At 41.0% G+C, this 17,166-nt stretch overlaps 1 protein-coding gene across 1 annotated transcript in view; it reads right to left on the bottom strand.

The window, feature by feature from the left end:
• tsnare1 (T-SNARE Domain Containing 1) overlaps nt 1-17,166 on the bottom strand; it is a 115,886-nt gene that overhangs the window by 54,382 nt on the left and 44,338 nt on the right. Inside the window, exons 3-8 of the mRNA XM_070834789.1 lie at nt 16,490-16,567; nt 15,683-15,752; nt 3,862-3,952; nt 3,681-3,755; nt 3,387-3,443; nt 416-571 (exon numbers count right to left, since the gene is read on the bottom strand). Coding sequence (XP_070690890.1) covers nt 416-571; nt 3,387-3,443; nt 3,681-3,755; nt 3,862-3,952; nt 15,683-15,752; nt 16,490-16,567 — 527 coding nt within the window. The remainder of the gene's footprint in view (nt 1-415; nt 572-3,386; nt 3,444-3,680; nt 3,756-3,861; nt 3,953-15,682; nt 15,753-16,489; nt 16,568-17,166) is intronic.

The raw sequence follows: 17,166 nt of genomic DNA, 5'->3' as shown, positions 1-17,166 counted from the left end.
AACCCTTATTATTTGCAGGTATGCGTCTTCATTTTACCATCTAATCTAATCCCACCTCGGCAGGCCAACGGATTTTTTTAGAGGTTAAATTGTAAGATTTCTAGTTAGAAAGTAAAAGATCTCAGGCAAAAACATGACTGTGCCCACTGGCCCATTATTCCACACCGTAGTCATTATAACCTTTATCAAGCATAACCTGTACCGAGTGTGGGAACTATTACGGCCTTTACGGATTTAAATTTTTTGCGTGGCACAATTACAGACCAGATGCCCTTAAGCAAGGCTTCTAATCTCCTGTGGAGCCACTCATTGGCTCCCAAAAGAGCCCTACAATGATGATTCCAGCTTTTCAAACTGCATGAAATGTGAAAAAAAAAATACATATGCAGAGCTGACTAGATGTCAGCCTTCTTACTTCGATTTGCAGAAGGGCCTCCTCTCTTTGGCGAAGAACTTCAACGTCCTCCTCACTGATTTCTGATAGGAAAGTCTGAACTCCCCCATCTGAGCCCACTGCTTCTCCAAACAGTGGACCCTCATCGAGCTGCTCAGAGGATGGGGTCTGAGGACTCTGTATGAGCACACACACATACAAAAACATTAGAATAGTTTATTAGACTCTATACTGCAGCTACAAGTGGTGGTTGATACAGCAGTAACAGTGAAGGTGCTGTCTGCCAGTGATGGTTTCTGTGGATGCCTTGATGTTCAGTATTTTGGATGGGCAGCAGCAGAGCACAATTCCTCCACCACAGTTACCAGACTGCTGCCACCCACCTACTTTAATCTCATCATCACGTAACATAATGTTGTAGCTTATAAGTACAGGAAATTGTTAGTTGCATGACACAATCAATATAACAAGTTTAGCTAACTGCTGTTATAAGCATTATTGGCTGATCATTTTGCTACTTGCTGGTAAAAAGGCAATTCAGGAAACTCAGATACCAGTAAAATTAGCTTCTGCATCATTTTCCTCGGTGTGGTTTCTGTGGTTGCCATGATCACATGTGGAACTGTTGAAGGAAGTTGAAAATCGTCAACTCAGGGCAGGTGTGCACCACAGCAATGACAGGAAACAGTCCTCCTTTTCCATTATATTTCAGTGCTAAGCTTCCGTTTCAAACAATGGAAAAAGTGTTTATTTTTGGAAGTAAAGAACAGCCTTCAGTGAAGTTGAATTACTTTACTGACATCTGAACTGTGATTGTTAGCTTAGTACAGAGACATGTAGGAGTTGAAAGAAAACCTGTGTCCTCGGCACATGCACACTTTGTCACATGTGCAAACAGAAGCAGGGCAAAGGGAGGTAACATTCAGAGAAAGGCCTGGTTGGCTTTTTTGCATTGCTAATATGTTCCACCTTTGTGCGGCTGACTGCACAGCTAATTCATGGTAGAGGGGCCAGTGTGGGTCAAAGCAGAAGGACCGACTCGGGCTGAGTCACAGTGCTCTGTCTACTGGCCACAATCTGACTCACCACTCCTCAACAAACTCAGCAACATCGTGCTCACTCCTCCACATACAGAAGCTTTGGAATATATTAGAACATTACACAGATGGGAGCGACTCTCAAGACAATTGTTTTGACACCTTATTGCACAAGTTCACACACTGCTGAAAAGTTTGAGTTTCCGGCTGTCGATTCCAGTCGACTGATGACGTGAATTAAAATATGTGGGTGGAAGGCAGTCAATAGGATTTGCGTTGATTGCTTGTCTAAATGCATATGCATGGCACTCCAAACATTAGGACGCCTCTTATCATTTGCGATCCATAAACTGAAAAAGCCTTTCAGTTAAAATACAGATTCTCCGTTCCTACAGCCACTGCTCATACCATGTGCAGCAGGAGATTCACCAATTTGTTCTTATACAGTGTACTCACTGATGAGTGAACTTGCTGCTATGCATTGAGGGTAACCAGAATTATATAATGTACTATGCAGCCTGCCGCCCCTAAAGGCCTTTACCTCTAATGCTAGCAGCATAAAACACCTTGATAATATGCCTTCAGAGGAACATGAAGCCTTAATAAAAGTGACGTTCCCCACTGTAAAAAGATGGATTCTAAGAGGCTCTTTGTGAGCAACAGAGATGTTAATGTCCAGCCAATTGAAGCTGTAAATGTTTTTCCATTCAGTGCAGCAAAACAAGGTGGAGTTAACACAACCAAAGTATCTTGACCAAACTGAGGTACTGTTGAGTGAGAGCTGAACTCTGAATACAAAACGTTGTCTTTAGTGGTACTGGTGACCATTCTTGGTTCCTTCTTACAACTATTCATAAAGTAAAAGAAATGTCTGAGGAAATACACTTGTATATATATATCACTCTGTCTTTACACTACATATGAAGCTACTGCCAACTTAACTTAGCACAAAGACGGGAAATAGAGGGAACCAGCTCGCCTGGAACACCTCTAAAGATCACTAATTAATACAAAAGCTGAAGTAGAAAATAGAGAAATTGTTGTTTTCCAGGGGGAATGTTTCTGTGTGAGACAGATCGTTCAAGGGTCAGATAAATGGTAGCACAAATTATTACATGGCTTTTATGCATACTCAGTTCTGTTTACAGTTTACAGCCTGTTTTTTTCTGTATAGCAGATATTACTATGTACAACTGACTGTTGCTATGGATGCAGTCCTGATAGCGGAAGCAATAAAATCATTGATTTTATTTTTAGTATGAAGCCATGTTAAGCAAGATTATGTACAGTGAGTGGCGTCACTGTGGCCTTTTACGGCACTGCTGGGGTTCATTTTGCAGTAATGACTGACTCACTGTACACTATCCCACTGTACAAATATCCAGGTGTGTATATTTATAAGGAACAATTTCAATGTTTGTTTTTGAAAGCCCTTATTACAGTGGTGAGGAGAGTATTTTCATTTCTATACTGTACGTCATGTATTTTATTGAAGATTCACAATGTTTTTCAGTTCCCATTAGTCCTAACATAGAATATGTAGTATATTCATCATAGATAAATTCAATTTTTTCTTGCTGCAATGCTGCTGCGATCACCCCTTATACAAATGTATTTTTTCAGTAATCAAATAAGGATTCATTCACATCTCATCAATCTGACTCTAATTTGCTTAAAATATAATTTCAGATTACCATAGTGGATATAAACTCTCGCCGATTTAGATTCAGATAAGAAGCAAATTAAAAAGAAAAAAAGATTTTAAGCAGTGCATAAGGGTTGGATGTGATGAACGGAGTCCACTGTAACAGAGTGGAAGAGACAAGAGGGAGCTTCAAAGGAGCCCTTATGAGGATGCAATCGAGCAGAGAAATGCCATCTCATCAGCCCCGTCTTTTATGAATGACAGTGAAACAAAGGATGGATTTTCACCCTCCATATCCATGTCAGCTCACCTTTCTCTTGTCTTTCTGTGCTGGAGGGAGCAAGGCCTTTGAGCGCTCGGCAATTTTCTGAAAGAGGAGCAAATGCAGAGACAGTCAGGAAGAGACTTTTCATTCCTTATTAAAGAGGTCAGGCTTGATTTGGTTATTTGGCCTTTATATACATGTGCATGTAGTGTAGTAGCATTTAAGCTATGTACTACTTTCTGCCAATGAAGGAGCTCCTTCTATTTACCAGTTATTAATATGAACTCATTAATCATACCATGAATTTATGAAAGCAAATGGAGATATTTCACATTTCACCTTCTGCAAATTCCCATAGCGCTGCACAGACTCTGAGAGCTCAGTCTTTAGTCTGGTCAGACGCAGACGATCTTGCTGTGCAGTAAAACAAGATTAGCTTTAATTAGTCCAAACGTTGTTTAGTCCACTGTTTAATCTTCAAAATGACAGTGAATGAGGGAAATAGGAGAGCATAAAATACCCGTGAAGAGCCACTGATGATATCAGAGAGCTGTTTGATGAGTTGGCTTGTGCTGGTGATGACTTTGTTGGTTTGCTGTTGCATGGAGTGTCTGGGGAAAAGAGAGAAAAGAGACAGAGAGAGACAGAGAGAGGGAGAACACTTAGTAAAATATGACAAGACTACAAATCCATTGGGGATTTACCAATATGCCAATATTTTTATACAAGCTTAGCTGACATTTTGAAGCAATGCATTAATAGTATTTACTATATTCTACCCTACAATTAAGCATTTTCAAGTCAAGACGTTGTCAGTTTTGTCTCCCTGTTGTCTAAAATGCAACTGAATAATAAGTGATCAACACTGTGCTTTTGTTTGGTGACAGCAGAAGCTTTGTCTCAGCATGTTCACAAATCAAACAGAGAAAATGAACTGATTCAAAAGGGAGATGCTGATATATTAGATTCCACACTAAGAAGAGCCTCTTAAAGCAAACCTGCCCCCTAAAAAGGCCATTTATGTATTAATACATTAAAGCACCAAATATATGTACAATACATGAAATTCTACCCAGTTTTTTTATTCCTGTCAATGAATGAAATACATTGTTTTTATTGCTGGTCTTAAAGAAATTCATAAAAAGTAGGAGACCAGACATGTTATTAGTTATTAGTTATTTTCTACAATAACTGTACAGAGCTAGCTAGCTGGACAGATGTTCCTGCTTCCGACCATGATTGAAAGCCGTGAGTTTTCACCCACTTCAGAGGATTTGACAATGACCAGCCTGGAAATCTTAGGAACATCACTGGAAAAGCTGAAACTGTAAATTACAACACCTCATCCTAAAAATAAAAAACTCGAACCCTTGCAGGACTCGGTCCACTCTGAGGTATAAATGGCTGAGATTACATTTGACCAGCAGAGTGACTGAGTATTAACAGCTGTCTGACAGAGGTGAACAGTGTAAAACAGCCAAATCCTCTCTGCTCCTTCATGTTTTTACTGGGAGGCTTCACCAAGGTGAAAGGTTGAAGGTGCAGCCATATTCATAACTCTCCAGCACGTCTGCTGAAAGTCTGGGTTAAGACAGTTATTAAATATCAATGCTGCCAGGTCATCATGGGCTTACAACACGTAGCCTTGCTTCCCCCAAAGGCCAACTCCCATCCTCCAGACTTGACACTGTAACGGGCTGCCCCACAGAGATAGGCCGCTACACAAACACACCTCCGCCTCTGCACTCCCCCTCTCAAATATTGATCTACATGTAGCTGGTGGCAGCAGCCGCAGACAGACCACAGTGCACCGGGGCTAGAAGGAGCATGTCACTATAATTCTGTGTCTGTCGTGAAAAAAGCCGTAGTGTCACGGTGGAAAAGTACCTGGAAAACATCACTCATCATACCTGCGCAGAGTAGGGTTAAAGACAGTTGAGGAGTCAGGGACGTAGTAGAAGTAGAAGTTAATTTTGCCGCTGGAAATAAAAGTTTTACTGTAAGGAATATAATTAAATTGGACTGCAGCCAGAGTTTCTCCCTGGCCAAAGTCATAACAGACAGAAATCGTGTCGTCTACGTGAATAAGTTATACTTATAATCTCATCAGGATTTAAGGCTTTAAATAACCAGAATGCTGTCTTATATAGTTACTGTGAGGTGACAGTATATCTGTGTATGATGAGATCAGTTAGTGTGATAATATAAATTGAATATTCCAAAGAATAGGGTATTGTATAATAGATTTTTTTTTTTTTTTTAAAGTTCCATTTTACTTGGCTAACTTGTCTTGTGGTATGTACTGTACATGCCATACTGGTAATTTGCTGATATGATCAGCCATTAAAGTAAATGTGCTTGATGATGAGGGATGCATTCTGTTCAGACGTATCAGTCACAGCCAGAAAGTGGGCGCATACACACACACACACACACACACACACACACACACACACAACAGAAAGATTAACAAGTGCTAAACCTCAGCCTGATGCGTCATCGTTTAGCTGCATCACATGTCTTCACAACAGACATGAAGGATTATTTTGAAATCACAGCCAGTTAATGCGCCATCATGTTACCCACCAAAATTACACAGCAGAGTACAGACTGTAGGGCTGACACTCTGCATTAGGGATCTGGAGGAATGACAAATAAAACTCAGTGTGAATCTGCAGCTGTGATTCACAATTTGAAACATACGGAAACACATTTAATGCATAAAATGCTGTACAACATGACATTTAAGTAGTTGCCCTCGCCAGTGACACAATCCCACTCACCGATCAGTGAGGAATGTGTTACCTTGGGGGTGTAACTTGAATCAGTGGAGTGCCACTTTAAGCACAACGCTGTTTTTTTCTTTTTGTTTAAAAAATCATGTAAGTTGCTCTATTTTCTATTTCATGGAAACAAGGATTGTTATTAACTCTATCAGTCCTGTTATCTCAAGTTAACAACGTATACCACAGGTACCCTGTGGGCTTCTTGTAAACACAGTTATGTTTCTCACATCTCACATCCCTTGTGTATACTTTAGTCTAACAACTATATGGAGTGCAATTCCTTCCTCATAAACCATTTACTCATCTTTTTTTTTTTCTTTTTTAGCCTGCATTGCTTATATATAAGTTTGCTAGCTTATTGTTTTATTCTTCCTTGCCATTATTGGCCCATATATATGCTCCTTGTCACAAACTGTTGCCAAGTAACAGCATGTTTGCATGCCCTGCAAGTAAGAAAGGCATTAAGACGGAAATAAGTTTTCCATTAAAAATAAAACGAAACAATAATCCACCAAGAATGTGTGCTTGCATTCAGTTGGCATTGCTCTCGCTTGATGATACTGGACTGTATTACAGTAAAAGTTGAGCTGGGTTTAACCTTTAACCTGACCATTCAACCAGGTCTCAGTTATGACACGTCGGCTGGACTCCGGACTGCTGCCTCTGCATTTTTGGCATCAGCAATACAGTCTGACTGAGCTGCTTAACTTCCTGCAGACTCCCCACCAACATGGATTAAGTCATGCAGCTCTTTGAGACTTCTTCATTTGCACTGGACCGAATGGCTTAAAATGTGATAATTCAAAGAGTCAATTGTGATTATAAAAAACGTCTCGCAGTCCAACGCTGTTCTTAGCAACCTTCTTATAAAACATACTCTATAAAGTTAGTTTTCCAGAGGCCTTGTCAAAGTGTTGGTGCATGACAATTTGGGCAGCTTTTTTTTTTAGATATCATGCATAGAAATATGACTATCATTGATTTTCCTGTAAAGATTCAGTTGAAAAAGAGCAGTAATTAGCCATAAACCTGGGCAAAGTTTGCTCACTGACCAGTCTGGAAGGACAACTTTCTAGAAACAGATGAATGGCTGTATTTATCTGACAGGTAGAAGTAGCGACAAGCTAAGGGAATCCTTTAAAACTTGCAGTCTAAAAATACAACCCAAGCTGTGCTTCAGTGCTGATGAGTTCTGATGGATCATCCATGAGTCAGCGGAAGTCCCGCCCACCACTGACACGCTGTTACCAAACAATCAGAGCTCGCCCACTGCTGAGGACCCCTGAGAAGACCTCTGTGGTATCGCTGCACAGTGATACATCTGCTACTCACACTCTTCTCCCACAACAAGCTCAAGAGCCAGGCGGTGAGAAACAGCATGCAAAAGATTGGAATTGCTCACACTGTGAATTTCAATCAGTCACCTCTGTTGTGTGTTTCTCCTGCCTGCTTGGTGTTTGGTATTCCTTTGAGGTCTGGTTAGCCCCGGTGAAGGAGAACTGAGGAGTCTCAGAGCAGCTGGCTGCAGAGGGAGGTGTGAATCATGGCAGGGTAGGGTGTGGGGGAGTCACCGTGGTGGTGGCAGTAGTGGGTGCTGTTCTCTGACTGCAGGATAGAGCAGTACTTTACTGGGCTCTGATAAGGATTAAATCTCCAAACTGGAGTTGCTTCCCACACACTGCTGACCTCTCACTGGCTTAGATGACAATGCAGAACATTTGTAAAACTCAGCACTTGACTTAAGTCCAAAATACACCAGCACATATAATGACACACACACACACACACACACACACACACACACACACACACACACACACACACACACACACACACAACATGACTGTCCATCCTTGTCCTTTCTCACTGATATGGCAACGTTTATGACAATTTAATGGCAGAATTGAGAGTTACTGTTGGAAGATACCCACAATCCAGCATTACAGCGTTAATAGCATTACAAAAACAACAGCAACTTTGACTGGTGGGCCATAGCTGGGGAGGTTAGCTCTTTATGTTAGGAATCACATAAAACATCAACGCTCCACTTTATATTCTCATCACAGTATGAGTATGCATGAGGTTACTGAAATGCAATCCTCATAAATATAAACGGTGTGGACAAAATGCATATACACAGTATAACACACCAGCCAGAAAAGTAACATCAACACTGTGGTGGAATAACCCTTTATCCATGACTTACTAACGCCTCTAAATACAGACCTGATGGCTTATTATGACGTGAGAAACTCATCACCTTCATTAGTAATGTAAATAAATGTCAGGAATTAAAATAATTTATCAGTATCAATACATATTTGTACCTTCAGAGGAATGAAGGGGTTTTGACCTTAAAAACACAAATCTGACAAAAGAAATCTTAACTCTTGACTGTTCGCAGCGCAGCAACAAGGTGCAGACCATGGCCGAGTCCAAAACAACTCCCTAATTACTACCTTATCTCTACCTCTACCCATCTGTATCCCCAAATTCTCTATAATCTTGAGAAATATTAGCACTGCAGCCATCAAAAGTTCCCACAGCGAAAAACGCCCACAGCATGTGAACTACTTGTTGCTAAAAATCCTACAATGCAATTAGCTGCCTTTTGTTATACAGTGTATAACAGATATATAAAATGAAAGGGAAGGTTTAAAACACAGCACAGGTCTCATCAGCTGCTCACTAGGAGTCCACATCAAATCTGAAAGACGTTCCTTGGGTTCAGCCTACTCCTCTGATAGGTGATGGCCATGACACTAAACAATGCTCGAGCAATAGGTGGGGAAGAAGAGGACTGATAGCCGATATAAGCACAAAATAAACAAGTTCTCATTTCATTTCTGTCGCCTGGGCCAAGTCTATGCAGTAAATGAGGACTATAAGATGAAAAAATAGACCTTGGAGCTTAGATTCTGCTCACAAAGTGCTCCCAAAGGTCAAGAATGAACATCCATGCACAGATTCAAAACATGAACTCTGTAAGGTTTTGTGAGGAAGAAAGTGCATTCAGTCACTTTGTTAGGCCTCAAGGACACACACAACTCATTTAGTAGAGAAAGGCACTGTCAACTTCACTGTGTTTACAAGAAAAACTCCACTGGATACCTGTAACAGCAAAAGTTCCAATGTGCCCGACATGTGCCTAACACATGCATGCAGCACCTGCTCCAAAATACACTTGACATTTTACATCCCTGCACTACATACCGTTGCCCTCAGGCAGAGGAAAACCTTTTTGTCCCTCACCCCCGCCCCAAACATGAACTTATTTTTCATCCCTACACCTGACAATGTGTTCTGAGATGTTTTTAAACAATCAGATGAGGTGCAGAAGTGGGTGTGATGAGGCCGGAGGGGGCAACTCCTCTCAGGAAGGTAGTGTTCATTTGTTGTTTGACTAGAGAGAGCATGAAGACATAAAAATATATAACATACCTACTATATATGATGATTTTGACCTTTAATACATCATCAGAGCACCTCAATCTTTGAATTCTCTTTATTTAGTTTTCTTTAAATGGAAAACTACAATGTATGCATCAGAGGGATTTTTACGTTTATAGGTATGTATTTCGGGGACTTATTTAAAAAGACGTGAAAGCAGCGGTTCAATTCTCTGCAAAATGATCCCTATATGAACACACACACACACACACACACACACACACATACACACAGCTGCTGTTTTCAAAATCCATTTGACATTTACGCGTGCATCTCCGACAGAATATACACCTACTCTTGGTTCTCACATACACACGTCTGTATGAGAGTGGTGCATTAACGTGGGTTTGAGAGGCAGTGCGATGCCTGCTTGTTGTGTAAGCGTGGAGGAGGACGAGGTGGAGAGGTGCATCCAAACAGTCATAATCTGAGTCTGAATAGATGGCGGTGACATTCTACCTGTTTCCTCCGTGTGCCCAGCCGAGGATGTGATGAATGTTGATTTCTCTGCTTTCAAGGATTTGCTTGTACATTTGTGAGGTGATTGCATGGAGCAGTAATTACCGCTTCTATAACTTTGAGGCCTCTCGTGCCGCAGTGGTAAATGCGAGGAAACAGCCAATTAGGTCACTGCAGCTGTGAGTTCACTTATTGGAATGTCCCGCTTGTGTTAGTCTACACGGTCGCAGCGATACGTATGTGGGTGTTTCATAAATATTCCAACAGATTCTCCAAATAACATGATGAAATGGGTCTCAGATCAACATTATCTCACTGTGAGGGATGGTAGTGTCATTAGTTTTGCAGGTATCTGGTCATAAAGTCAGTTATTACAATGCATTCTTGCCTCACACCATTATATTATGACACCTAAGGCCCGGAACTGAAGTGCACGACCTCTGACCTCTTATATAAATCCTAGACTTAACATGTCCCTGAAGTGGCATCGTGGGTTCTGTTCAGTTTATTAGATCAGATTTGGTTGCAGTGCTGTGTTAGCATCAGTGTGTACTGCAGGGATGAGTTCACTATGTAGAAATGACATTTATGTCTAATAAGGCCAAGTCTTATTGGTTTTTAAATAATGCAAAACCACTGACAACTTCAGTCACTTTCCTTCCTGCATTATGATGCACTGTAGCATGTAGCAGAAGACCATCAGGCAGCCGGGGGCGCTGTCCTCCAAACACAGCCCCCGTGTCCTCTGGTGTGTTTCAGCCAGAACACCAGTGAATGTCTAATGCGCTAACAAAGACAATGACACTCAGAGGGTGCCGGCCATTAATCCACTTAGACTTTTTGCCGTGTGCATTTCCACGATTACAGGGGCGGGTCAAATTCTATTAAGCATGAGATTTGAGTTTTTTTGCCTGAAGACGGGCGAAAAAACTCAAATGGTTCGAACTCAGATGGCAGGTTACAATTCAAATCACTGGGACAAACAAGCGTCGCTTTTATTTCACAAAACTCGAGAGCCTTGCTTCTTGCAGAGGAACGCGTGTGTGACGATCTGCTGTGTGTGTGTGTAAGATTAGCGCAGCATATGCATGTATATTGGCCTCTTTCAGTGTGACTGGATGGAGATCAAATTAGCTGCAGTCCTCCATATGTCACTGCAGTTAATGATGAAGGGGCTACTGCACAGGGAGAGGGAGGCAGATCCAGGCAGACAGTGGCTGTTCGGTGAGGGTCAACAGTGTGATTTTCACTGGGTGATATGACACTCTCTGTTTTCAAAGTCATCTCAAGCCACGAAGCACTACGCCTTTTAAGACAAGCATTTGGGTGAATTGCTGCAGTCTTCTGTTCTGTTCTTCTGTGTGCTCAGCCAGCTAAATCCCAATGAGCGAATGGTCTGTCTCGATTAACATCTAGCATACATTCATCTGAAGTTTATTCAGTTCACATGATACAATGTGCTCACGTCAAACCTTTACACAATCCATCGGGACACACTGTGTCCTGAGGCTGCTGTGTGCACACCAGGCTCACACTACAGGAGTTTTAGGTCAATTTATCTCCAATTCAGCTCCAAGAAGAAAAACACAAAGAAGAAAAACTCTGTTCTGGTACCTTGGTCAGTACCGATGTTTGGCCCAGATTATCTGGTGATGTGAGGGGTTTATAAACCTCACTGACTCACTGGTGTCGCCTTTATAATTTCAAACATGTTCGATATGTAGGATTCAAAACCTGGATAATAACGTCTCTACTGCTGGTTAAGCCGGAGCACAATAACTACAGTCTACAAGGAGACAGAATCCCTGGAGCAGGTGGCGGTGTTGCTGAGCGGTGGTGGAGCAAACATTCGAGCCCTCGAAGCCAATGTTAGATAGCATACCGCTGTTGACAGATATAAAAACTGACAGATATGAAATAAAATTTCATTTCCAGTTCTCGCTGAAGAGCAGACAGCCCGCGTCTCCCTGCCCATTGTTCCACTCAGACTTGTTGAGCCTTCTCTTTTATTTTTTTCCTCCCTGCACAGCATTAGCAAGTTGCACCGTGTCAGTCTCAGTTTTGGTTAGATCTGCATCCCTATCACATCACAAGGTGACGCATTGCTCCCTCTGGCACCATACTTCTTAATCATGTCCTGTAGTGTGAGATGCGGTATTATTTTCAGATCTTGTAGTGTGTGCATGTTTGAGATTAGAGAGAATAATGTCTCTCATGCAATCAAATTGGATACAATTTTAAAACTCCTGTAGTTTGAGCATAACAATGTCTGTATCCCAAGGAATTCTTGAGCTAATGAAACTTGCTCAGGTGTAATAACAGAACAGAAGTACAGACCTTTGACACCCGAGCAAGTTCCATTCACTGAAGACGGCTGTGTGATAGATTCAATCTGAGAAAATATTTAGAGATTTCATTTTACATCCATATTGTGATTTATTGTGGATGTTACACCAATAAAATTGATGGGATGAAATAGGATATTAGGCTTATATAAATCACCTTCATTCATGCCATGATCTTCATCAGAAGTTGGATGAAAACTTCTTAGGGAGTTCAGACCAACATCTACAAACCCATGACCACTGGGCAACGACCACTGATATGACTGAAAGCTCCACAGCAAATACTTAATATACTTTGCAATGAGACTGCACCGGTGAACATCCAGGGACTGGAGACCCTCAAATACCTGGGTGTTCACCTCAACAACAAACTGGACTGGTCTCACAACACAGACGTCCTGTACAAGAAGGGCCAAAGTCGTCTCCACCTGCTGAGCAGACTGAGGTCCTTTGAGAGAACTTCCTATGACTCTGTGGTGGCGTCTGCAGTCCTCTATGCAGTGGTCCGCTGGGGAGGAGGGAGCACGGAGAGGGACAGAAAGAGACTGAACAGACTGGTCAGGAGGGCCGCTTCTGTCCTGGACTGCTCCCTGGACTCCATAGAGGAGGTGTGTGAGAGGAGGACACTAGCAAAACTCAAGTCCATCATGGACAACCCCTCTCACCCCCTGCACGGGACTGTGGGGGCCCTCAGCAGCTCTTTCAGCAGCAGGCTGAGGCCCCCACCCTGCAAGAAGGAATGCTACCGCAGGTCATTCCTCCCATCAGCCATCAGACTCTTTAACAGCAGCATCACTGGCTGATGTTAACACACCGTTTTTCATTCATATCATTCCACTCCTTTCATACTCCTGTCCATACTTGTACATTCTATGTCCATAGTGTAAATATTTATTTATCATCACAACATATATTTATTTGCTTATTTTCTACTGTTGCTTTCTTCACTCTTTCTTTTCTATTGTTGCTGCTGTCACATGTGAATTTCCCCCTATGAGGGATCAATAAAGAAAGTCGAAGTCTGAGACAGTGTTTTTGATTGAGGACATCACGATAAAGGTTCTGTTCTCGGTCTCCACACCAGCAGTGGTTTTTGTGTGTAAACCTTGTTGTGTGTGATATTCTTGTTGTTTCAGACACTTTGACGTTGCTCAGATTAAGTAGTTTTGTTTCCTTCGGTGTAAATATATTACCCACTTTACCTTGTAAAGAGCACTAAAGCTGTAGGGGTGAACTGCCATTTGCCATTAGAGACATTTTTTTCCCTCCTGTTTTTGATTTAGTTTAGGGAGTCAGGTTCAACTCTTTTCTTTTGGTTGTGTTCTCATAGGTTTAGTTAGTCATTTCTTTTTGCGGAGACAGATTGTTTTGTTCGTGGGTTTGGCCTGGGTTCACCCTGACGAGATTGCTTCCTGTACATAGAGACATAGTGTGTATTTTGTAATACATTTTAAAATTTTCTGGTTGCAGTGGTCTCTGTCCTTGGTTTGGGGACTGGGGGGAGGGAACATCCCTCTCTGGCCCTCCTAGACGGGGACATAACAAAGCTCCACAGCAAATACTAAATATACTTTGTGAGTAATGAGACCAGTTTTTTGATTGAGGATATCATTACGAAGGGAAGAATACTCCCAGAACCAGCATCCCCTCCCATTTCGCGACTTCAGTATCATGTATCTGAAGTTGCAGATATAGTCACCATTGTGCGCCAATTTTCTGTAAAACTAACTGCTTTCATGCTAACTGTAGGCTACTGGCTTTATTCAAACAGCGTTTCAGTCAATAGCCCCTCACAAGGAAAACAACAGCTCAGTCAATAAACATTCACAAAGAAAATGACAGTTCAGTCAATAGACTCTCATCATGAAAGCTTGAGGTTGGTTCTTTCAACCTGCATGGTGCTTTCTTTTTGTCACCAAAACACTATAAAAGTACAGCATATTGCTTTATTTTTGAGTGCCATTTTATTACTAAAATGATTGGAAAGGTCTTTTGTTTTTGCCCTTGGAGTTTTGCTCTTGTCGGGGTAGAAAAACTACCCTACAGTATTGTTAAAAATGAAAGTATACACCTAAACCCCAAATAATGATATCAATAATTATTAGCATTTTTGGATATGTGCCATGAATGTCATCAAATTGTGTCATAAGAATCAATTCATGTTGAAGTGAATCACAGTCGAGAAGAGAAAACCGGTGGAGCTGCAGAAAAATACTATGCAAAACAAAAGCCTCCAGTTAATGAGCTCTGAAAGTCACCATTAAATTCTCGAATCGGGAATCCTCTTGATTGTTTTCTGGAACAATCTTTCAAAAACACTGAGAGCTGCTGTATAACAGAAAGAGTCATACTGGATGTAATTTGCATCAGTCGGAGGCACTGGATGTGTTGTTTGAATCCAGCATCAATACTGCTGAAGGAAAATGGGCAGTTAAAAATAAAAGCAGCCAAGCATTGTCAGTAAGTTTCCAAGGCGATCATAAAAAATGTTCAATAGAATTGATGACATGCCAGCCAACATAGTGGGATGTAATGCATTTTAAACAGATGCAATCATCTTAGATTGGCCACTTTGTCATCAGCTTTGAATCTGGTAATTGCTGGCAGCTCAACTAAAAAAGAATAATCAATATGAAAGAGGGCAATGAAACAAAAGGAAAATAAGCACTTTTCTGGAAAGCAGAGATAAATGTAACCCTCACAACGAGCTGGACCACCAGGAAAGTGTGGGGGTTACTGGGAGGTGTCCATGGTGGAAGAAGTATTCACATCTTTTACTCAGTTCTAACATACTAATGCCAGACATACTCCACTACAGGTAAGAGTCACGTTTAATCAGGATCTTGAAATAGAATAAAAATGGCCTCTGTGAGTTCAAACAGTACATCTAAGTATGTATCACATATGTGCTACTATATACTACTACTATGCTGCAACTAATACTATTCATTATTCTATTTTGTTTTAGAGAAACAGCGATCACAGTTACCCAGAACTGACACCTTCAAATGGAAGCAGTCCACAACCTGAACATGTCTGTTTTACTTTAAGACAAGGAAAAGCCACTCATTGTCACATTTGAGACATTGAAACCATGTTTAAAATGCTGCTTCAGTTTTCAAAACAATATATGATTAATATTTTGAAAATTGACTATTAACTTGTAGTTTTTGTATGGTGTTGGGTCTTTTTTAACAATGCTTGGTTTGACTTAAAAGTACAGCATTTCTCTCTGAAATAAAGTGAAGTAGAAGGATAAAATGGGATGAAATGGGAGTAAGTGTGGCGATGTGTTACTCACAGACTCTGTCGTAGCTCTGCTGTATCTCGAGAAGTCCCCAGAGATTGAAGGTTCTTCTCTAGTGTGACAACTGTACGAACAATTGAACAATGCAAATATTAACAGTGTGCACTGCACTCGCACTCATGGACTTTAATCGATGACAGAATTTGACCCTACTGGAAAAGTCCTAATTAAACTCATTAAACCTTCATCTAAAGCAAATTCTAACTTCATGTTCAAAAAGAAAAAAGCAACACATTAAACCTTATATTATATTAAACTTGACATATATTGATTTTAAATGTAAACCCTGTACTAACACCAATCTGTGTGTTGAAATCAAGTTATAAATTTAACCTAACTCTATCTTAAACTTAACATTACTTTTAATCTTAGCTTGAACCAAATGATCCAAACCCTAAACTCTAATTCAACCATGAGCCTATTCTAAATGTAGAACTATTTTCAATCTCAAACCTAAACCCAAGACATAAGATACATTTCCCTTACTCCTGTTTCTAATAATAATCTGACCCCAAACTCAACTTTAGTTCTCAGACTAACCCTGATTAAAACATAGTACTCATTGGAATCTTAACCACAGACCCAGATCTTAATTCTAGACCAGTTCTAGTACTGATTGTGAGCATTGCCATAAACCAAAGTTTTCATCCTAAACCTGACCTACTTTCATCTGTAAACCCTGACCTAGAATTTGATCGAAGAGTTGAAGACTGACAAAAGGGACCTTGATCAAAGGTCTCACAGTATTTATGTGAGGACAGTAGCATACACACACACAGTTTCACTGATGGACCTTTTTACCGTTGGCGTTGATCTGGAAGATATTGGAGGAGGTCTCCTGAAACACATCTTGCAGTTCTGAGGGGCTGACCTGTGTGGCTTTGGAAAAAAAACAACAAAACAGGACATCAGCAAACACCTCTCGGCCCACATACAACATTAAAAGAAATCACAATGAAACTGAATCTGTAGCGTCTATGTCATATTGGACATAACGTTCTTCTTTAATGAGGGATTTAGTTTTAATACTGTCTTTATGCAGCCCCACCATGGCCACAGGACAACAACAAATAAAATAACCTTAAGATGCACTAATAGCGACTAGATCCTGTCTGCTAAAAATCTCCACCAGCAGTTATTGATACACAGTAAAACATGCCAAAAGCTGGGCGAGCAGTGCTGTGGAAGCCCAGTGCAGTTAAACGGCGCTTCGACCCATCACTAAGCCCTGAAGCGGCTCTCCGGCTGTGCCGTCATGAATCTACTGGGCCCAATGACAGACGACACTGAAGACACTGAAAACATCTTTCTAAGAGTGCAAATTAAATGTTGTCACAGCTAATATTACTTATTTAAGTTAAAGAAATTGTTTCGGGATGCTGTGTGCTCAATCCTCCTCAGCTCCACCCCAGCTCCCTGCTATCAGCCCAAACTCATATTATCGGACTTTAATTACTGACGGAGATGTCAGTAAACAG

Source organism: Pempheris klunzingeri, chromosome 8, assembly GCF_042242105.1.
Source record: "Pempheris klunzingeri isolate RE-2024b chromosome 8, fPemKlu1.hap1, whole genome shotgun sequence".
Taxonomy (NCBI): domain Eukaryota; kingdom Metazoa; phylum Chordata; class Actinopteri; order Acropomatiformes; family Pempheridae; genus Pempheris; species Pempheris klunzingeri.
The sequence above is the reverse complement of the archived record's forward strand: the minus strand, read 5'-3'. Positions and strand labels throughout refer to the sequence as shown.